The sequence below is a fragment of the Psammomys obesus genome, unplaced genomic scaffold (assembly GCF_907164565.1).
Source record: "Psammomys obesus unplaced genomic scaffold, mPsaObe1.curated_primary_1811, whole genome shotgun sequence".
NCBI lineage: Eukaryota > Metazoa > Chordata > Mammalia > Rodentia > Muridae > Psammomys > Psammomys obesus.
The window spans coordinates 46,094,367-46,117,910 of record NW_026593286.1 but is presented as its reverse complement, the minus strand read 5'-3'; the positions used below and the strand labels follow the sequence as shown (position 1 = coordinate 46,117,910).

The window sequence follows — 23,544 nt, the reverse complement described above, 5'->3', positions numbered from 1 at the left end:
TCAACTTGTTGGTGATGTTCAACATATTAAGTAGGTGGAGACTTCTGTGCCGACATAAACTTCATTTTACCACTTCTTCAAATCTCCTACTGTATTCATTGACAGAAAAATGACTCTTCCAATTTTATTCATCTAACTTCTTGAATTTTCTTTGACATCTCTTTTCCCCAAAGCAAATTAGAGGGAAAGAAATGGGACTGCTATTCATGCATAAAGGCAGGATGCCTTTAGCTCTCATGTGAGTTTCTCTCAGTCACCATCATGATTTCGTCATGAATTTATTTTTACATGCTTATGCATGCATATTTACATGTATTAGTTACTCAGTTGATCTTAAATTCCATTAAGTTTGAATGAATAGGAGGAAACTTTGTTCATAGGATTTTGTTCTCGTTATATTACATTTTATTTTGTTTTGTTTTGTTTTGTTTAATGATTAGCTCATAAAGGTTGATTTGCTCCTGAACTGCTTTGTTCCCAGACATTGCCATCTTCCCCAACTACCACCAAGTCCTCTCCATCTGACCCCATGACCACCTCCAGAGCTAACCAGGTACAGTATCATCCTCTCATCTACACCATCCTTTCACAGCGATTGCCTGCCAGCTGGAGAAAAAGATAATGGTGGGTTAAGGATTTATTCGTTCATTCACGTAGATACACCATGATCAGGTTCCAATAACCTAACAAATAAGGATCAACCATTTTTTTTTAATTTTACATGCATTTTAACGTCATTAACAAAAAAAATATACTCAGGTAGTAGATTAATTAGAATTTTGGACTTACTCTTTAAAACTGTGACCACTTTACAAAGCCCTGAGGGTTAATTATTGAGTTCTTCTTTTCATCTCTTTCAGTGTATCTTCCTACAAGTTTTTATGAATAAATTTAGCATATCACATGGGTTATCAATTGTATTAAAATTGAGCATAGATATGTTTTTAAAGATGAAAATAATTTTACCTTTTGAAACTGGCCTTACTTTGTAAACAGTATCACCTATAAACATTTCTAGTTTGAAAATTGATATAATTTCAGGGTTGTTTAATAATTGCAGATGCAATATATTTTCTTAATATGGAACTTTTAATCACTTTCATTTTAAGAGTGTCAAACTTTGCAAAAAGAATTATATCTTATTAGTTCAGTTTGACAGTTGTTTTGGAACTATATGTTTATAGACCACCTTCAAATATGTTGAGTAATTACTAAAATGTTTAAACATGTTTTTTAGTTTGTGTAAATTGAGTTTTATTTAGATGAGAAGTACTTTTGTTTATACTTCTCCTTTTTAGTAAAACAAGGCTTGTTGGGATTATTTAAGTATTAAGAGCTTATATTTTAAAATATTTTCATTTGTTTGCCAAGAAGGTATTGCTACCTATGTTGCATGTGGCAATTTTCATATTATTTAATATGAAGCCATCTGTATCATTTTGTGCATTGACTGATTCTAATAATTTTGCAACCTCAGGGAAAATAAAATGACTTAAACAAATCTAAGCTATCTTAGAATACTGATCGACAGTAGAGTTTAAGTTTCTTTTTATGAAATGACACTTCCTTTAAACACAAGAATGTCGTAATGCTCACCTTCTGCCCTGAAACAGTTAAGATACATCAGGAATGGTGCGCTCAGCTCTCTTCTCTGAAGAACATGGCAGTGTAGAGGTGAGAAGAACGCCTTCTCCAGCCTCCCTTCTTTAATTCTGTGGTGTACAAACTCACCAAGGGGATTACTGCCTTTCGTTTTAAATTTCTCTCCTATGATCCATTAGTGTTTGATTTCTCAATAGATGAGTACAGTATAGATAAGACCAATGATTGTCTTAAAGCAACTTACTAAGTAGAAAGCCAGTCTACTAATTTTATCCCTGAAATTAGGTTTATAATTTATTTGTGTGAATGTGGATTTTTGTAAAATGATTCCTTACAAAAGAAAGGCCAATTATATCTACTTTCTTATTAATGCTATATTTTACCCTCTACATATATTATCACACTTGTTTCTGCCAAATCTGCAATCATAATGATTAGAAATATAGGCATTATGATTTCATATTCTGTCTACTGCACTGACATATTTTGTTATTCACACTGGTTTCTTTGGTTTTGGATTTTTTCCTGTTTTTGTACAAAGAAGCATAGTTCCTAAGCAAATACATAGTTTATTGAAAAAATTAGAGCTTATCAATAACATTTCATTCTTAGTAATTTATAACTGTGCCTGTACTCCTTCATGGTAGATTCTCATCAGATGGTAGTAAAAAAGGAACATCATCTTTGTTGTTTACTCATACTTTAACTATAAAACACCTAGTTCTTTCTTGTGAATTGTCCTAATTAAGTTACTGATTCATGTCTATAAGTAACAGCCCTATTGAGGAAAATATGGCTCAATCTTAAACTTTGTGGAAGTAAAATACTATCTGTATGTATATTATTATATCATTGTGTATATATACTCAGTTAGATACAAACATAGATATATAGTGATTTAGTTTATATTTACCCGGCTATTTTCAGATATGTTTCTACTCTTATAACTGACAAAATGGAGAAAATTAGAGATTTCTATGTTAGGTTAAAAATTACTGCTATGTGTTCTAACTTGTATAACCTAACTGGAAAAAAGCAGGGAAAAAAATCTTTTCCTAAGAACATTTCTATAAGCAAAACATATATAGTCAAATAACTAACATTCCTGTTGTTTTCTGATCAACATTGACAAAATGAATTTTGATTGAATTCTCATTTTCATTTAGTAGTTTGTGTTACTTAGTGATGGGTGGAAAAGAATTATAAATATGTAGAAAATCTTGAAATGAAAACCATGGCAGTAATTCAAAGAATATACTTGTTCTGCAGAGCCACTATTCCAAAACTTTTCATTCTAAAGATTATTATGTTGATATTAGCTGTATGAGATAGGATAGCCATACTAAAATCTACAGACCTAAAGAAGCTAAACAGTAAGGAGGACCCTAGGGAGGATGCTTAAATCTCATTCAGAGTGGCAAGCACGATTGATACCAGAAAAGAGGAAACAGGATGGGAGCCTACTATAGAGGGTCCTCTGAAAGGCTCCACCCTACAGGGGATCAAAGCAGATGTGCTGAGACTCACAGCCAAACTTTGGACAGAGTGCAGAGAATCTTTTGAAAGGGAGGGGGTGATAGATAGAAGGACACAGAGGGACAGGAGCGCCAAAAGGAGACCAACAAAGCTAAAAAATCTGACCCCAGATGGTCCTACAGAGATTGATGCACCAACCAAGGACCATGCATGGACCCTGCTCAAATGTAACCGACTGGCAGCTCAGTCTTCCATGTGGGTTTCTGAGTGAGGGGGCAGGGTCGGCATCTATCATGAACTCAATTGCCTCCTCTTTGATCGCTTGCTCCTGGCTTGAGGAAAAGGATCCAGGCAGTCCTGATGAGACTTGATAAGCTATGGGCAGATGGCAGAGGAGGAGAACTCCTCATTTCAGTGGACTACAGAAGGGGAAGAGGGGGAGGAGAGATGGAGGGTGGGACTGGAAGGAGTTAAGGGAGCAGGCTTCATTTGGGATATATAATGAATAAATTGTAAAAAAAAATACAATAAAATAAAAAAATTTTAAAGATTATCGTTTAGCAATTGAATTGTATTTATTTTATTCTTCAGCCTCCTTAACGTGTTTTCTCGGGTCACACATTGAGCACATTATTATTTAATAGTAATGCCCCTTGAAAACAGAAGACCCACCGAGCGAGAAGCCAGATAAACTGAAAGTGAGAAGTGAACACTAAAGCAAACTGTTTGTGGTGAGGACTGTGTCTTGCTATTTACCTGCTGAGTGATCCCATGGGAAACTCAAATTCCAGAGTTTCTTAGGTTTCTTTCTTCTGACATAGCAATGTTCCCAGCTCTTCTCGTGGTGGTTCCGTGTCTGAGTGTGTTCATTTAAAGGGAGAGTGAAAATATTAGTCTTTAAAAGTAAATTACTAGTTAAATAACTTATTTTCAGTGCTTGTGTTAACAATAATCTAATACTAGTCTTGTCCTTTCTGAAATCTAAGCTATTTCTGTGACCAAGTTCACTGCCCTTATCTGAGTTCTACCATTACCATCTAGAGAACATGAAGTTGCTCTTACTGAGCGGTGAAATGCCGCAGTCTCTATTGGGAAACAGTTGGTACAGCTAGCACTGCTACATTTTATTTTCTTTTTTATGTGTTTAATATTTTAAGATGAACATTTGCATCCTTTTTTATATATGAAATTTTCAAGTGAAAAACACTAAGCAAAGAGAATTGGTTAGACTTTCAGTAGAGTCAGCAGGATCAGTAGTGCTTACTAATTCTGCGACAATACTTATTTACTCCGTCATCTCATCATAATTTTATAAGTCAGTCACTCAGTCAGTCAGTCAGCCAGTCAGTCAGTAGTGCTTGGCTATCAGGAGAAAACACAGATAACAGTTGCAAGCTAAGAACTGTCTTTTCTTCCCCCCTCTGCCATTGATCTTTCCACTTCCTCTATCCCAACCATTGAAGCCATCAAAAGAGAACTTCCATAAACATGCCAACAGTACTTACTAAACCAACACTTCACACCCATGGCTTTTGCCTTTTCACTTAATTTCCACAGGCATTTCTGTCTTTGCTCCTACCAAAATCAGTTATCTCAATTGTAAAATGAGCATATCCTTTTCGTATTACTAATGGATATCATTTTTTTTAACTGAACCCTTCTTTGTCAAGTTCTGACTCTCTATAGAAATATTACAATCTTCATGCAAATGTTTCTCTCCTAATTTTTAATTTAGATTTTGACACTCTCCTACATGTATGTAGTGTAATGTGAGCATATTCACGCTGCTCCTTACTCTCTCTTCTTCCCTCCCACTCCTGTTTCACATCGTAAAATACTGAGCAAGCTTCTTTCATTAACTTCCCTTTTCCTCACAAACTAATGCCTCTTCTAATCCAATGCCTCTTCTAGTCCTTCACAGCAATATTCACAGAAGTATCATCTTCAGTCTGTTTCTATTATTCTTTCTGTTCCTAAATCTACTCCAGTCAGGCCCTTACCTCCACCAGTCCAGCAAATCTACAGAGGAGGACATCAGTGATAGCCACACTGCTAATGCCAGGTGTTTGTCCTCAGTTCACAGGTCAGAAGCCTGTCAGCAGTATGTATACCATTTTGTTACATCCACTTCTATGTTGTGCTTTCTGTACTTGGTATCTAGGATTCCGCTCTATCTTTGTGATCCTCCCTCACCATGCCATGTCGATCCTACTCCTGGTCTTCTAATCCCCACTTTGTCCCCATTTCACTGATGAAATGCTCTAGTCTTCAGACACAGAACTTGGAGCATCATATTTATTGCCTTTTCCATGCAGGCATAGGCAGAATGTATGCTTCAGGATATTCTGCTTTTTTTCATAACTTAAATGATACCACATAAAGAGCATTTCTCACAGAAGCTGCAAAGTTTCAAGATGCCAGTTTCTAATGAGAGCTCGCTTGCAGCATAATCACATGGCAGACGGTAAAGGGGCAGAGAAAGGAAACACTGCAGAAGAGAGAGAAGCCATTTACACAAACATAAGACAGCAATAGTAACCCCTTTATAGGGCAGAGTCCAAAAATATAGGCATTGCTGAAAGGCCTAGCTTCCCAAAACTGTTGTATTGTCGTCAAATTATAGCACATAAATTGTAGAGAAGAGAAAAGCTCTCTCTCATACCACAGCAACCATGAAAGAACAGTCTTTATGAAGGTTTAAACAAGCTTTTTACCATGTTTTAATGAATTTATAATTTCCAAAAATATATTCTAAAATTTAAGCTTTGGGCCCTAAATACCTTGAACTTGCCTCTCATGGTGCGACTCCAGACTGTATACAACTGCCTGCTTAATGTTGTCACAGCTAACAGTTACACATCTAACTGTTATCTTCATTTTAAATGTTCCTAAGACCACCCTAAACCTTCTCCTTCTGAACCGGCAAAAGTTTACATTGTCCTGCCTACATCTGAAATGCTTTAAACCAGTTTACCTAGTAAAATCGAATATGCCCAGTGTTGCCTCAGCACTGGTGAGGATCAGTCTTTGAGGACACTGCTTCTTTTATCTGATCCCAATACTACTCCCACTCACTCTGGGCACTCACACCACACAGTTGCTCTTCCTTTCAGACACTAGCAGATTCATCCTCAGTGTCTGCTCTTGCTTCCTTCTGCATGTGATATTCTAATCTCAGCAATCTCTTTGGTTAAAACCTTTGTAATCCTTAAAGGCTATTCCAAATCCACCTTCTCCAGGAGACCACTTGGCTGCCTTCATTAGCACCCCTGTTTGCCCTGCCTCTTACCCCAGAGCTCCTGATTTGACTTTTCATATATTCTTTTTCCTGCTGTCTTGGGAGTGCGGTGCACTTTCTTACTAATCCATCTGTTATATGTACCCCATCACTCCTTTAGAACATTACATTGTACAACAATAGGAATTTTTTCCGCTTTACTCTCTGGCTTACAAAACAAACTGGAGCATAGTAGGTTCTGAAAAAGCACATATTGAGTGACTATCATTAGATTAAACAGGATCATATGTTTGTTATAAGCATTCAAATGAAGCTTTGCCCAGGAATTGTTTCTAATACTGTAAACCAAATAGAAGAAATTGATTTACTGAATAAGGAGATTAACCTAAAATATACAGCCTTTGCTATACTCTCATTCTACTCAGAAACAGTGTCTGTGTTTAGAAGTCACAGAAATGTGTGTATTAATTACACAGAAATGTGCATTCACATCGTTTTGATAAAGGAAGTACAGCTTTTAAGAATCTCAGTGAAGGACCATTCTGCTGCATAGACATATAGATGAATGAATGTATAAAGCAATATTGTTTACAATAGGAAAAAGTAGGAAAACAACTTGATCTTTAATAGTATAATTCTTGAAGGATTTCTGGTATTAAGGACTGTTATGTGGGGAATTCATGAAAGTGATAGAAAAGATCATGTAAACTGGTCTACAATAGCTTTTTTTCTATGAACTAAAGGAAAGTAAGTTGCTAAGAAACATGTCCTTCTTTTTAATGGTCAGAAAATATCTACCATGTTCTGTGTTTGAATGCATTAGGGTTATAACAGAAACTCGAAAATTAATACCTTTTATTATTATGTCTTTCCTCCTAAAAGTTAGCTAAAGATGACAAGACAAAAATGCCAGTATTAGTTCTGATTCATATGATGTATTAAATAGAAATTAGAAGTCTCTAAGGGTAAGACTTGATACTATATGTGCCTCCAAGCTGTAAAATGCCCTAAATTGTTATACATCTTGGAATGTGCTAGTGAATATCAGGGAAGGTCCCTGGGGAGAGACCTCTGTCTCAGAGAGGTGCTCATTTACTGTAAGGAAATGGCCTTTGCTTCATGTTTTTAAAATTATACCAAATTAAATTATTATATAATAAATGTAAGGTTTTTAATTTTTTATTTTATTTTATTTTTAATTACACTTTATTTACTTTGTATCCTCCCTCTAGTTCCCTCCCTCCTCCCCTCCCAATCCCTCCCTTCCTCCCCCTTCTCCACACATGCCCCTCCCCAAGTCCACTGGTAGGGAAGGGTTTCTTTTTCTTCCTTCTGATCCTAGTCTGTTAGGTCTCATCAGGACTGGCTGCATTGTCTTCCTCTGTGGCCTGGTAAGGCTGCTCTCCCCTATGTTTTTTTATCATTCATAGTTACTATGTCAGAAGTTCTTGAGCCCAGCACCTGTGGAGTTCTATTTATTAGCCCCTAGGGACAAGTTAACACGTGTGTATTTGAACAGTTTGACACCTACAAAAGTTTTAGTGTGGGTATTAGTTAGGTTTGAGGATGTTTGCTTAATTAATTAATATTACCTAAGGAACAAAGGCATATTATTCAAAAGGTATTTTTTTTTTGTCTGATGTTCCATTAGTGGACTTACTGATAGTCAGATATGGTTAGATCTGTTGCCCTAGAGATCTTTATATGCAAATTATAATCATGCTTTTAAGATTGTTTTGTACTGTATTGCCCAAAATTGTGGAACTCGATTAAGCAGATGCTTTCTCTCCATCCTTCCTTCGGTATAGATGTGTACACACACACACATACACACACATGCACACACCCACATACGTATACATGCACACACATGCACACATACTCACAGACACTCACCCACATATATACACACATGTATACATGTGCACACATACTCATACAACATGCTCACAGACACGTATGCACACATACACAAATGTGCATGCATGCACATGTACACATGTGCACACTCACACGTGCACACACCTGCACACACATGCTCACTAACTCATACACACAAGCACGCATGCACACACAAACGCATCGTCATACTATGGCCTCACCTATGGTTAATTTACTACTCTCATACCTCTGACGATTTTAAACGTCACACCTTTTCCCTTTAAAACTGTGTTGATCATTAGTTCAACCACCTTTTACATTCACCCTATCTGGGTGACACTGTGTATTTCTATGTTGTAAAGTACTCTTTCTCTTTAACTCTCAAACTTTTTCTGCTCTACAGAGCTGTAATCATTCATCCGCCTGACATTTTCACTGTAGTGTTTAATAGATACTTCAGGCTGAAAATGTCCACAATAGGTTGCTTTCTAGCCACATGTCTCGTCCTTTGTCCTCGCCATCTGTATCACTGAACACAGTCTCTGACATTGTTCAGAGCTGTTTTCATTTTTTCACTTTTTAAGTTGAATATTGAATTCAGTGAAAAATGAAAAAACTGAGAACCCTAATTTACATATTTAAAAATTAAATTTTTCAGATACACTTTTCTACTAACTAGAATTAAGAATTCTTGAGCATATGTTTTAGTACCTATGAACCAAAACGGATGCGGGAAGACTAATAAGTACAAGTCTTTTCTTTTCATTTAACCTGTGAAGAATTGCAAATAGCCCTTCTTCTATAAACAGAACTTCATTTTAGTAAAATCTGATTTTTCAAAGCAGCAAAACTATCCTAACTCATTCTTGCTTTTAAAGTCAACCTACATTCTGCCACACTATTATTTTTGCAGTGTGTCTGGTCCCCTGAGCGGACTTGAGCAGCTTCCCCTTTTATATAACCAGGTAGACTGGTTGTCATCTCAGAGGAACAGTAGCAGTTTGAAGAGCTTCTGTGCTGTAATGAATGGACTGTTTTCTTTTCCTCAGTCCAGCTGCACCTCCCAAGCAGTGATGCAACACAACTTTAAAATAGACATCATTCACAAAAAAAGAAAAAAGAAAAAGGAAGAGGAATGCTTCAGAAACAAAGCAAGATAATGTTAAATCAAATAATAAGTATATTAAACTTTTTTCTCTTCTGAAGGTTTTTGGAAACTATTGTTCATTTCTGTTTTCTTCCAGAGCCACACAAAAGGTTGTTCACAGCTTTCCCTTCACTATCTTAGCTTATAGACAGAAGAGAAAATGAAGTGTGGAAAAGAAACAAAATGAGGGCACAACCTCCACAAAACTTGTAGAGAAACTCATGTATCTCAGGTATAGTTTGAAGCAAAAGAGAGGGACGTCCCTAGTTCTTTGGTGAGTTAGCAGATGCTTACATTGAGCTATCTTATTAACTGGCCCCTCTCGCTACTTAATCAAGTAGCACTCAGTCGTAGATCACTGAAATTAATCTGAGTACATTTTTATGGCTGAATTAGGGTAACCGCTGACTTTAGAAACTGAAACTATAAAACATGGTGGAAAATACACTTTAATAAATGAACATGTAGGAATAAATCAGACTGTCAGTGTGACAGCAGTGGGTTTTTTAAGTGACTTAAAAACTTGGTAAGGTTGGTTTCAGAAATTTTCTGACAAGATTCAAACACACTGCACTTAGCTTTTGAATAGCTCAACATATGCATGATGTAAATTTTAGAATTTTAAGATGATAAACATTACACTTGATTGAAAAAACTAAAGTCAAAGATTAGAGATATGCAGTTTAAAGTTTTCACTGCTTTTGCAAAGGACCTAGGTTCAGTTCCCAGTATCCCCAAGAAGTCTTAAAACTGTACCTCCAACTCCAGGAGATATGATGCCTTCTTCTGACCTCAGCGGTCACTACATATGTGAAATACAATTACAGACATGCAAGCAAAATATATATATAAATAAATATTTTTAATATTAAAAAATAATGAACTCAGTGTTAGATGTTTTGTACATACACAGAGATTTCTCAATGTCTATGGTAAATCATCTTTTAAATAAATTTATTCCCATACTAATATGTGTGTGTATATATATATGTTGCTTTATTTTTTTGATGATTACCCATGTGTAACTTAAACCAGGTACAAATAGGAATGTAAAGTCAGATAAGTGGGTAGCCTAAGGGCAGATGCCTTTTTGTACTGCTTAGGAGAAATAACATAAGAAGTGTAAGAAAAAAAAAATGACACCAGTAAGGTTTGGGGTTTGTATTGTTTTGTTTTTCATAGGTAGCCTTACAAGCTAAACTGCTTGTAAGATATACAAGACTTCAGCAGGTGAAAACACACACATTGATGAAAAAGTCAGTGTAAGGAGAGAGAAAACCTTTCAGTCATCTGGAAAGACATAGAAGATCCAAGACAAAGACAGAAGAACACTAAATGTGGGATATTCTTAGGAACTCATGACTAAAGTATGAATTGAGTGGGGAATTTTTGTGACTACCTCACAAATGATGAAACCAAGAAAGGACATGCTAGGGTTCAGGCATAGTTAGAGAGCTGTACAGACTACATGGCAACCTGGGCTTACTGCAGAATTTTATTCGAGATACTTAAGGATTTTCATATATTATAAAACCGAAGGTTGGTTCTAATTCATCCTTATAATAAGGTAAAATTAGGGTTAACATTATAGTTGTAACTCTTTAAAGACAAATAATTTTCTGGGGAAAATACTAAAATTAATAACTGTTAAAAGGTTTTTTTAATATCCTTCATAAAATAAAATTAACTTAGTTGGCAACTTTGAATATGTTTGCTGTCCCTAAGAAGTGGTTTTATATTTGGATTTTTTTAGAAGTCAAAAATTAAACTATTTTTGCAAAAGGATTAAGTAAAATCAGAATTGCACAAAGAAAATATTGTGTGTAATATGTGTGTAAGATGTCTAAACACACCCCTTTGTGCCCACTCTGGAACATGGATCCATATTCACTGCCTGCTGCCTTAGAGAGCAGAATGACCAGACCAGACAGACAGCCTTTAAAATGTACTTTTGGAAATCTGTGTTTTAAAGATAGCAGTGGTGATACTTGCTACATATTAGCTAATGAATATCAGAAAATCTCAACTACATGGGAGGTGATTTAGCCACCAGTTCTATTGTGTGCCCCACACGGAGAATAAAGAAGTTACTTCAGTGCCCTGTCAGTGACTAAGGTTTCAGGTTTGATGAGCCTGGTAAGGGGCATAAATAGATATGTGGATGTCAACAAATACAAGCTCAATATTAATGCCTAGCTTTTTAATTTTAGGCTTTCTGGAAATGTCACACTAAATACTCATACAATACAATTCTATTGTGATGACGTAAGTCAGGATGTGCTGTTTCTTGTTGCTGTACACTGAGTGTAAATTAACAAAATCGCCACATTGGACTCAGTGATTTCTCCTCACTACTTGGCAATAGGGTAACAATCACTACTTCTAATACAACTGTCTTCTAAAACAGAGAATTACATCATCAGAAGGCCTAGATGACATAACACTCAAATCCCCTTAATTTAAGAAACATCGTAAATAATTATTAATAATCTGATGGTCAGTTTTTATGAACTTAAGTAATAGTTTGTCTAATTAAAAATAAAATACTATTAATAATTTTATTGAACTTTACTTCTAAATATAGCCATAAAAAATAAGATATTTGTGAATAACCCCCAAACTACTAGGTAATAAGGAACATGAAATTAATGTTTTGAAAGCTTTAAGTGGGTATTTTCTACTGTTGTCTTTGTTAACTTTGCTTTCATAATTCTACACTGTCTGTTCATGTTTCTTGGAGCAGAGAGTTTCTTTAAGGTTCAACGGCTGAAGAACCAGTAGCGGCATTGTGATTTCTGTGCTACTTGAAGACATTAATGTATACTTATAAGTCCCTCTTTCTTGACATGCTGATTTCTCATAGACTGTTGCAAAATGCAGAGATCCGATGAATTTTTTGTTTAATAATTTTGACTTGAAGATTGCTTTCTTGACTTGAAGATTGCTTTTTTTTCCTTTGAAAACTTTCCTTGTACAAGGTAGTTTTATTAAAATATGATAAAAGTCACTTTAAAGTTGTGGTATTTCTATCTTAATAAATTACATTTAAACTAATTATCAATTATTGTACTTTTTCTAGGATAGCAAAGTAATATGATGTATTGCACAAAACAGAAGTATTATTTATATGTATTTTTTTTGATTACAGGTAAAGATTATAGTTCCCAACAGCACAGCAGGTCTGATAATAGGGAAGGGAGGTGCTACTGTGAAGGCTATAATGGAGCAGTCAGGGGCTTGGGTGCAGCTTTCCCAGAAACCTGATGGGATCAACTTGCAAGAGAGGGTTGTCACAGTGAGTGGAGAACCTGAACAAAACCGAAAAGCTGTTGAACTTATCATCCAGAAGATTCAAGAGGACCCGCAGAGTGGCAGCTGTCTCAATATCAGCTACGCCAATGTGACAGGCCCAGTGGCGAATTCCAATCCAACCGGGTCTCCCTATGCAAACACTGCTGAAGTGTTGCCAACTGCCGCAGCAGCCGCAGGGCTCTTAGGACATGCGAACCTTGCCGGTGTTGCGGCCTTCCCAGCAGTTTTATCTGGCTTCACAGGCAATGACCTGGTGGCCATCACCTCTGCACTTAATACATTAGCCAGCTATGGATATAATCTCAACACATTAGGTTTAGGTCTCAGCCAAGCAGCAGCAACGGGGGCTTTGGCTGCAGCAGCTGCCAGTGCCAACCCAGCAGCAGCAGCAGCCAATTTGTTGGCCACCTATGCCAGTGAAGCCTCAGCCAGTGGCAGCACAGCTGGTGGGACGGCGGGAACATTTGCATTAGGTAGCCTGGCTGCTGCTACTGCTGCAACCAATGGATACTTTGGAGCTGCCTCGCCCCTAGCTGCCAGTGCCATTCTAGGGACAGAGAAATCCACAGATGGATCAAAGGATGTAGTTGAAATAGCAGTTCCAGAAAACTTAGTTGGTGCAATACTTGGCAAAGGAGGGAAAACCTTAGTGGAATACCAGGAGTTGACTGGTGCAAGGATACAGATCTCCAAAAAGGGAGAATTCGTACCTGGCACAAGGAATCGGAAGGTAACCATTACTGGAACACCAGCTGCAACACAGGCTGCTCAGTATTTAATTACACAGAGGATCACATATGAGCAAGGAGTTCGGGCTGCCAATCCTCAGAAAGTGGGCTGAGTGTCCCAATTATACGTCAGATTGTTTTAACCCCTCCTTTACCCCATTTTCAAGAAGGATGTACTGTACTTTGCAGAAGTGAAGTTTTTCTGTTATTAATATATAATTATGCAAATGAATGCGACTATGTTGACAATGTGTATATGTAAATAATATGTGTTTTACCAGATGTTTCATAGAATTTTTTCTTGACCTGTTTTGTTCTCTATACTTTGCTTGTGTATATTTGTCAGAGGTGTTTCTAGTATAAGATTTAAGCCTGCCATTTTACCAGCATTATTGTAGTTTAATGATTGAATGTAGACAGGGATATGCGTATAGTTTTCAGTATTAGTTCTAGATAACACTAAATTAACTACTGTTAGGTTGAGTATGGTGGGTTCAGTGACCTAAACTGGAGTGAGGCCAAAGCACTGTCATGTATGTCTTACTTCCTGCTTAGGGCACAGAGAAGTAGGAAAAATATTTTGAAAATAAGTTTTAAATTTAAAATGATCAAAAAGCAATATAGTTGCATAAAAGCACTGTAAAATATTTAAAAGGTTAAAACTGTGGAAAATTACATTGGTAAGTTTACAGATCAATAAAAGCACCTGTTCTCCATCTGAACTAGACAATGGAAATAATGCTGCATGCTGGCCATGGCCCATTCTTCATCATTTGTAAGTTCAACAAAAGTTCTCACATGGAGTCCCACCTCTTCAGAGGTCTGTACATTTGTTTTTAAGCACTGAATTCACTACTGATCCCATTGCCTGGCCAGTAGAACAGTCATTACTCCATTAACATCCTCACTGTTTAGACACATAACTGTGGTACAGTGTATTGGAAATTTTATAAACAAAAGTGAAAGTGCCAACACATTATTGATAGCTGATAATGTTTCATTATCTGCAACTGCTGGATAAGTATGTTGCATTTTAAGAGCTTATAATTGTGTATAATTTGTTAACACTAGAAACCTATTAGTATTGTGAATGTAGATTTTACTGTGAAGCTATCTGTGATTTAGCTGTTTGCTCCATGACGGAGTCCTTGCAGCATGGCGCTAGCAGCCAGTGCAATTTCTAATACTCGGTAATTTGCATGTTTTGTGGAGCATTTTTTATGTCACCAATCAGACAGTATTTCCTGCATGCTTATTTAGAAGAGGCAGTTTATCTTGAGAGGTAGTATGATCTACCTTTGTCAGGCTTTTTGACAGGTCATTTCAAAGTAAGCCTTTGTTCCCAAGACCCAACAACTGTCACCCTCTTCTGTACCTCTCCTGAGTGCCAACTGTCCAGGCCATTTGACACACCATCTGTTAACCTCTGAGTTTGCCCGCTCAAGGCCACTCATAGGGGCATCCATCCCCAAGCACCTCCTCATGCTGTGCATGCAGTCTTAAATTCAATGGACAAAAATAAAATGCTGGCTACCTCTGGATCATCTGGCTGAGCAACTGAATTACAAAAGAGAATTACTTCCATCTCAACTTCAGCCCATTGGTTACGTCCATCCTAGCAAGCTAAATGGCATCCCAGCTGCTCCTTTCTGTGCAACCAATTAAAGAACAATGAGTGTGATGCTCCATGTCTGAATTTCGTCCAGCCTCTCTCTCTGAACTGTGATCTTTGTGCTCATGAACTTTCCCTTTTGTTCATTGAACTATATGGACTCTTCATTTCATATTGATTTACTGTGCAATTTACTTTTGGACATTGAGAACTTGAAATTATTTCCTGATCCCTTCCCCTTCCACTATTAATAATTCATTTCTGTCAAACTGTAAGAGTAGAACTCATTTTTTTTTTTTTAGTTTTTAACATTGGACTGTTATTTCATTTAGAGTTCTCTATCTCTAAATATTTATTTAGAGAATGATTTTCAAAGGGAATGATATGCTTGTTTAAATGAAAGAGAAAAGCTGTAGTAAACTGTGTTAATTGGTAATGACTATTTATCGTCGATACTCTGTAGTTGTGTAAGTTTTGACAAATAGTGTATCTCGTGGAATCAGTGGTTAGCATTGCCGCTATTATATTTACTCATTTTATCATTATAAATGTGCTTAGTTCATCATGTAGCATCACTTGTCTCCCGTCTCATTTTTTCCTTGCATGTCACAAGTCTCAGATCATTTATAATACATTAACAGTAAATAATATCTATGTAAATTTCTTTCACCATGCTGTCTCAGAGTCAGCAGTGAACAAAGGCAAAGTTGGGCCCCCACTCATTGGAAGAAGGAAAAGGGAGCAATCTAGGATGTGTATTAGAAGCATTTCAAATGTCGGGTCTTTAAAATGTTTTGTTCAGTATTAGCAAATCTTTAATCTTTTTTTTTTTTTCAAAATTCCAGTAGTCCAGTGTGGAGCCCATACATTTCATCTGGAATTTAATGTTTCTTTGAAGCCAAACCATTTAAACAGTTATGTGTATTTTATTACCTAGTGTGGCTGACAGTGCACTCAGTTCAATTTTAATTGTAAATGGGAATTCCAAACTTTTCCTACTTGGCATGGTTATATGTTAGTTAAAACTGAAAGCTAAATTAGAGATATTTACATTTTAATTTATGGTAACAAATAAGGGTTTGTATGAATTATGTGTAAATCAGCTTCATGCTGTTTAAAAAGTCCTGAAATTTATAGACCGTGTAGAATTGATTTGTGATGCAATGCTTTAATTTATTTCAAGGAAATTAGTATGGCTTCAGACTGCCACAGGTAGGCATGTAAAGATGGCTGTTCAGCTATACTCCAAAGTGGAGAAAACTGGTGACACAAGGCAAACATCTAATGAAATGCAACTATTTATAGTCTTGTTTCGCTATAAGGAGGCTGGTGAACACGCTGAATACGAATTACCTCAGTTCTGCAGCTTTCTGTGTCTTTTTAATGCATTCTGTTTCAGGGTCACTTTCAATCAATATTTCATTTACTTACTGAGATTGAATGGGCGCTCTGAGACACAGTGTGCTGTTTATCATACAGATTGGACACCTCATTCTAGATCCAAGATCTTTTCCTCAACACTGGGAGCTGTCCTTTCAGCACCACAAATTACTGCTTGAAGCTGCATTGCAGTTTATTTTCTTTTATTTTTGGTTTTTGTTTTGTTTCTTGGTTTTTGGTTTTGGTTTTCCGTTTTTCACTGGGAGCTTTTCTTTCAGCACCACATTGCACCTAGACTTTTTAACGGCTGCCTTCCTCTTTGCACTGAAGACCAATTTCGTCTGCACTTCCAGTTATTACCTGTAGGACTCTCTATTCCACTTCACCTCACTCAGCCCACTCCCAAAACAATATATGTATCTATTTCTGTGGAAATCATTTTTCATTGAATGATCAGAAACAATGATAAGTTCTAACCTGTAACGGCTCATTTCGACTCATTGCTTACAGTAGATCTAAGCTCTGTTTTCTGCTTATTCGACTCCTTCCAGCTTCCCATCACATCTGTAACAAACTTTTAAAATGATATTGCCACACCACCATGCACAAGCCTACCTGCACAGTAGAGATAGATTATTCCATCGCATTCAGATGGTTGACAGAGGTTAGCAAGTCCTGTATTATATATTTATATCGCTTTCTAAGAAAGTGCATATGTTTACTTTAAGAATGTGTAAATGGTGCTATAAAGAATCTGATAAATTTTATCCCAGTTTTTTGTGTACCACTTCTAATGTATGAGATTTATTTTTTTATTGGAAAAAAATAAACAGTATGAAAGCATTAAATTGGTAGATTTTAGTAATTTGACAATGAATGGAATCCCCATGTTATAGGCCCTATCTTTTCTTAGAAATTTTAACGGTGGTAATAGACTTCAACAGAGGTACTGGTTATGACATTCCTTTTAATCCATTCTTATGGTACATTCTTGATTCTTAAAATGATTCCTCACTGAGTCCTTAAGTAAATTATGTTTACTGTGCTTCTTCTCCAAGAAGGGAATTCTTGCTTTCCAAGGCAGCAATTAAAAGGAGATGAAAATATAATTTAACACTTTACATCACATACACAGTTTAAGACCAGTTACTCTGTTAGTAGCAGAAATCCATTGATCATTAAATACAGGGCAAGCATGGCTATACATAATAATTTGGAGTGCAATGCAATCTTAGAAATTTAATATATACACTTTATTTAAATGATGCAAACAGCCATATGAACTTGCTTATTATTAGTAAACAGGATGAACACATTTTTCCTCCTGCTTGGTTTCTCATAAACATGAGTACATAATATTGTTGTGCACTGTTGTCCATAGATGTCTTTTTACATAAAGGGTAAGTATCATTACTTTAAAATTATTTTTGGAATTATGCATGTTATTTTTTGTTTCATCGGATATGTGCCCCAATTAAATAAAGTTTATACAAAAAAGTATCAGAAATGTGTTAATTTTGAAAAATGAAATGAAATGTCGAACATATTACTAGATAGGATGTCATTCCACTGGTCTATAAAAACAAAAAGCAACTGTTCTTGAAAATTGAAGCATTACCTTGTATAATTAATAAAATACATCAAATCAGATTTGTAAATAAAATATTGTTTAAATCTAAAGTATTCAATATTTTGATTAGATTATTTTTTTAAGGAAAATATTTAACGTGTATGTGCTGGATTTTTTTTAAATAGTTTTTTATAATTGCGATGGAAGGGCAATTGTCTCATTAAAAGTGGTGCAGAGGCCAATACTTGGGTTGCCATTAGATATATATACAAGTGAAAACTGTGGAACAAGTTTTAAGCTCATTTTGGAAAAAAAAAAAAAACAGTTCTGTAGAAATGCATATTTGTATTTGTTTCTTTAATAAATCTGCAAATAGCTTTAAACACAAATTAGTTTTAATTATTTAAACATGAGTTCTGTTAAGTAAATTAATACCTGTTTTGCCTTAAATTGTGTGAAAACTTTGTCCTGTGGAAATGAATACAGGCTTATTGTGAAAATCAAGGTAGGTCTGCAGTTATTAAAAAGGCATTTAGCACTTATGCTTATCGCTATGAAATCATTGAAGAATTTTCATAGAAGACAATACTGCCCCATATTACACCAGCCTATCTACTTCTGAAATCGATAGAGGACCAGTTTGAATCTGCTTTAATTCAGTATCAAGTAAATCACCAACAAGTAAGTGAAATGACATCTGAATGTTTGATAACCAAAACCCTGATGGTGCCAGTGCTCTTCCTCACAGAGAGCAAGAAGTAATGTCGCTTCTAAACTACAGGGGCCTGGTCTTCTTGAGTGTGATTTATACATGATTAAAAGTATTGTCCCCAGTGACTTGTAACCCATGAAAATACGGAATATTAAATGTTATATACAATTGTCTTTCTGTTTTAATATAGCACCTCTACTTTGAAAATGCTTAAAGAAGATAAATACACATGAAAATCGCTGATGTGTCCAGTATTTTGTTTTTGCTTTTGTTTGTTTATTTGCTTGCTTGCTTGCTTGCTTGCTTGCTTTTGTCTTTCTGGTGGAACAAAAATACTATTGGTGGAATACTTAATTGAACATCCCAGTCCTGTAGAACTACAAAGAGGATTCAAATTACAATGACTTCTTTGGATTAGCCAATTTATTTTTAATGTGTAAACTATTTGGGAACATCTGGATAATGAAAGCATTAAGCATTTAAATTGACTCAGCCAGTTTAAAGTTTTTTTATCTTCAGCAAAAGTACTGCATTTTATCAAATAGGTAGTTGTGTCAATTTCCATTTTAAGGTCGTCTAACCCAAATGTAAAATGATAACACACTTGATAAAAGCTCTCACACTTTTATCATACTGCCATTTTTTCCTAAAAATTAAGACAGGTCAAGTCCATAGTAGATAATGTGTTATATTAAAATAATCCAGTATACTTAAAACATCTTGGATAGACTTAGTGACTGTGCTGTTTTATGTTGTCCTTTTCAGGAATAAACTTTGAGAAAAATTCTAATTAAAGAAAGACCATAAGCTTGGATATCAATCCATGTTAACACTGTAAGACAAAGCCTGACTGTTAGAGTTTGAAGCCTAGTTTACAACTGTAATTTCAACACATACTAGCATGAGAAAAATTTCTTCATTAAAGTCTAATCTTATTTTCTAAGTATGTTGAGGGAAACATTGTTTAGAAAACTTCTACACAGTATATTTTATGTTATTTAGATCATGATATTTAATCATTTGGTGTTCACCATCTTGTAGGCACAACCCTGAAAGATATTTAACCTTTAACAATTTATTCTAGTACCAAGATGCATGAAAGTTTCTTGGTTGTTTGGTTGGTTGGGTTTAGGATTTGGATTTTCTTGCTACTTTTGCTTTTGAGGGATTGTTTTGGTTTGTTTTTTGTTGGAGAGGAAATTGCCATAAGTACTTGTACCTAGAATGGTGGTATAAAAAGTGATTTTAAGTGAAAAAAATGCTATATAATTTCCCAATGCTTTAACGATAGAGAGATAAATTTAGGGGTTAAACTTCCTATTTTGATTTTACTGTTTTCACAAACTATCGCTTGTGTGTATGTGTGACATACTTAATCTATACTAGAGAACTTTCAATTTTTTTTCTTCAAACTCATAAAAATGATTTTTTTTATCTTCTAGAAGATAGGTGGCCACCTAGAAATATCTTCCATAGCCGAGGAGTTTGCTTTTCATTCAAAGCCTTAAGTAATTCGTTTCATAGATGCTTCTGAGAGTGAACACTATTACTTCCAGTGAGCATTTGAAATATTTTATTTGGATTTTAAAAAATGCAATCTGTCTCATTTGGTACCTATTTTAAGACCAATAGAATCACTTTAAAAGATTATACTATTATTTTTTAGTTGGCTTCTTACATTTGCTTTATTTTATTGGTTTTTTATTTCTAAGTCACTTTTACATATGTTTAAAATATTTGTTGAGTTTATGGACAAATGATGAATTTTCTAGAGCAAATTTTATATATTGATGTATTCTGAAATTATAAAATTGCAAAAATAAAACATCTCATGTGAAATTTTGAATCTGTTTATAATTTGATTTAATAAAATTTTACTCACTTTGGAAAAAAAATGTTAGATTTTTCCAAATACCTGGCTTGGACAGAAAAGAAGGAAAGTGATACAAGAAGACGAAACATGGGGAAATTAGTATTTCGAAGGGTGACATCATAACCCTGTCAGGGCCCACAGCCACAAGCGCACTGCCCTTAGCCACTCTGAGCCTGTAGCATTGCATCAGCATTGATGCCAATACACCATTGTTCCTTTCATGCCTTCTTGTGTGTGAAGCTGTCGTTTGGTGGATATTGTTTTCAATGCTGTCACTGAAGTGTTTCCTGCAATGATATCCAAGGATGTGCATTGAGTTGTGAAAGAATAGAGTGACATCTCATGTGTTTTTGCACTGGTGTCTCTGTTGCACCAAGTTCAGATTAACTCCCAGCTTCTTTTGTTATTTATATTTTGTTCATACCTATTCCACTGAATCCTGACATGAAGAAACCCGGGAAATATTTTCAATAATTATTTTTTTATTTTAAATTTTAAGCAGAGAAGACTGATACTAAAGTAGTTGATACTAAAATTAGAACTGCAGATACAAAGTCCATGTTTCTCTAAACAGTGGGTCTTAGTGCTCAGTTGAGATTATGTCATTTGTCTATTTTGATCCTAGTATTGATGCTATTTATGAGCACGGTGTAATAATGCTTATTATTAGCCCTACAATTAAAATTATGGTATTACTTAACCTGCTATCACAATCAAATAAAGACACAGATACCTGTTAGATTTTATAATTGCCTTATATCACCGTGGGCTGGGCAAATAATTCCACCAATGCTATCTCATTGCCCAGCACCCATCCCATTCCATCTGCTTTAATCATTCCTAATTCGTCTACCTCCCATCCATAATTCCATAAATAATTGCTTATTCTTTATCTTGATTGCTCCTTTCCACTCCATTTTCCTAGTCCTTCCTCTAAGCCCATGTGGTTTCTTTTCCACCTAACCCATAGCAGCTTCTCTTAACCCCTCTCCTTCTGTCCTTCTCCTTCCTAAGATCCTCTGTCCTCCAAGCCCTTGAACTTTAGCCACGCCTACCTTTTTGGCCCTGTGCAGGTACAGGCTTTTATTATTAACCAATCAGGAATAATATCTTGGGCAGATTTACACAATAAGGATAAGTTTATCTGGGCAGTAGCCAGATCTTGAGGGCCAGTAGTTAGCATCAAAACACATAGCACCACACCAATCCCCAACATTCTAGTTTTGAATGGATTTTTTTGTTTTGTTTTGTTTTGTTTTTTACCAACAATGAGAATGTCATCACTTGTCTGTAGTAAAACAGTTAAAACTAATATAATTAAGTTTATCACGCCTCTTTATATCACTTCAAAAGTTTGGGAAAAGAAAACTTACAGTTACAATGTTATAATTATGATATTCATTATGACATTTCTTTCTCATTAACATAAGCTTTATTGTCATTAGCTGTGAGCAATTTTAAAAAAAATTACTTTTAAAATTTTTGCAAGAATGTTTCTTAATACATAAGTAGATAAGAAATTTTCCTGAAGTATTATTAGGACATATTTTCATAAATGATCCTCCAACATGTGAGAAGATTAAAATAACTATTATATTCTGCTATATGCTGAAAGTACTTTCATATTAATTCACACAGTGCCAACACTGATTGTATCCCTATTTGCAGAAAATGAGATGCTCTACAACTGCTGAGGCTGAAGCCACTAAGATAAAATTAATAAATTGAAAATCTTTCTCTACTGACAGTCTAAAGATTTTTGGCTCACAAACTAAAATGATTAAAAACAGGATTGTAATATTTCTGAGACAGTAAGCAACTTTAGTGCAAAATAAGAGGTTTTGTTTTTCGAAAGTTTTCAGAATTAAAACTACCATGTAAATCAAAATGCACTAGCAAATGTAGTGCATTTGTCGTGCCAGGTTTTTATAGTGGAGGTTGATTTTGGAGGTATAAAAGGAAAGAAGTGATACTCTTAAGACCTGGGAAATCTTCTTGAAGTAAATATATCTAGGCTATTGCAATAGTCAAGAAATCTTCAGTGCGGCACTAGAGAAAACCATTGTATTTCACAGTAAGGCTTACAAGATTTCAAGGCAGTTTGTAAGTGTTATTTTTCTCCTGAAAGTTAAAGTTTTGCCATTTGAAACGTCTTCAGATTTAATTTTAAAAATATGAAGGTTCTCAACTTGTCAACAAATGCACATGCTGAACAGAAATTAAATGTTGAAAGTTTATAGGCACTTTATCTTTCAAAATAACAAAAAATAGATTTAAAATACATGTTCACAAAGAGTTTAAAATTTACTCTTTTTTTGGCAGTTTTTGTAGTTTTATTTTAAACACAAATAAAACACAGACACAAGCTCATTTTCTTCACTGCGCAGCCTAGCATTGGGATTGGTGACTCTGATGGCCAGCTCTGCTGCTCTTTCAATGATGGCTTTTCTGTTCTTGGAGGAAACATTGTGAGCAATCTCAGAGCGTAAGATTTTGTTGCACATCAGCAGCACTTCCAGCGCCTTGACATTGTGGACCTGAAACTCCCGGAAGCCGCTGGGCAGCATGTGCCTGGTTTTCTTGTTGTTCCTGTAACCGATGTTGGACATCAGGATCCGGCCCTTGAATCTTCTCCGATCCCTGTTGTCAATACCTCTGGATTTCCACCAGTTTCGCTTAACTTTGACATTTTGGTCTGTCTCGTGCCTGATGAACTTCTTGGCCCTCTTTTTGACGATCTTAGGCTTCACCAGAGGCCTAAGGGCAGCCATGTTGCCATAAAAGACATGGCAGCCACCTCTTAGGTAGTGCCGAGGAAGGAGCTTAAAATTTACTTTAAAAGTATGTTTTAAGCCACACAAAATTAATTTATACTATACAATATATTTAGAAAACTAAATGCCATCAGTAATCCATCTAAATGCAATCAGTAATCCACATGCTTCTTGACAGTTCTGTAGTGCATCAAAATTTTACAGCCTTAAAAACCGCACATGTATTTGTTTAGATTGTT

At 35.5% G+C, this 23,544-nt stretch overlaps 2 protein-coding genes across 9 annotated transcripts in view; one reads left to right on the top strand and one right to left on the bottom strand.

Annotated features, from left to right (window-relative positions):
• The window catches only part of Nova1 (NOVA alternative splicing regulator 1), a 134,395-nt gene extending 118,830 nt beyond the window's left edge, over positions 1 to 15,565 (top strand). For 4 of the 8 annotated variants that reach the window (XM_055616676.1, XM_055616678.1, XM_055616680.1 and 1 more), the window contains 2 exons: positions 482 to 553; positions 12,493 to 15,565. In XM_055616676.1, the coding sequence (XP_055472651.1) occupies positions 482 to 553; positions 12,493 to 13,497 (1,077 nt within the window). In that variant the 3' untranslated portion in view covers positions 13,498 to 15,565. Of the gene's footprint in view, positions 1 to 481; positions 554 to 1,613; positions 1,690 to 3,669; positions 3,706 to 12,492 lie in introns of those variants that run through there. The other 4 variants (XM_055616677.1, XM_055616679.1, XM_055616683.1 and 1 more) reach the window with 3 other exon arrangements.
• Positions 15,566 to 19,234: 3,669 nt separating this feature from the next.
• Positions 19,235 to 23,302, bottom strand: LOC129683837 (60S ribosomal protein L32-like). The gene is made up of 2 exons (XM_055616808.1): positions 22,893 to 23,302; positions 19,235 to 19,304 (listed from the first exon to the last, which is right to left on the bottom strand). The coding sequence occupies exons 1-2, from the start codon at positions 23,300 to 23,302 to the stop codon at positions 19,235 to 19,237; spliced, it is 480 nt and encodes a 159-aa protein (XP_055472783.1).
• Positions 23,303 to 23,544: the final 242 nt, after the last annotated feature.

Bases quoted from the DNA above. Each gene is read 5' to 3' on its own strand.
- LOC129683837 (XM_055616808.1), bottom strand. From the start codon at position 23,302: ATGGCTGCCCTTAGGCCTCTGGTGAAGCCTAAGATCGTCAAAAAGAGG. The intron at 19,305-22,892 runs GTCTGTGTTTTA...CTTAATTTTTAG, and splicing joins AGTGAAGAAAATGAGCTTGT to GAAAAAATGGCAGTATGATA.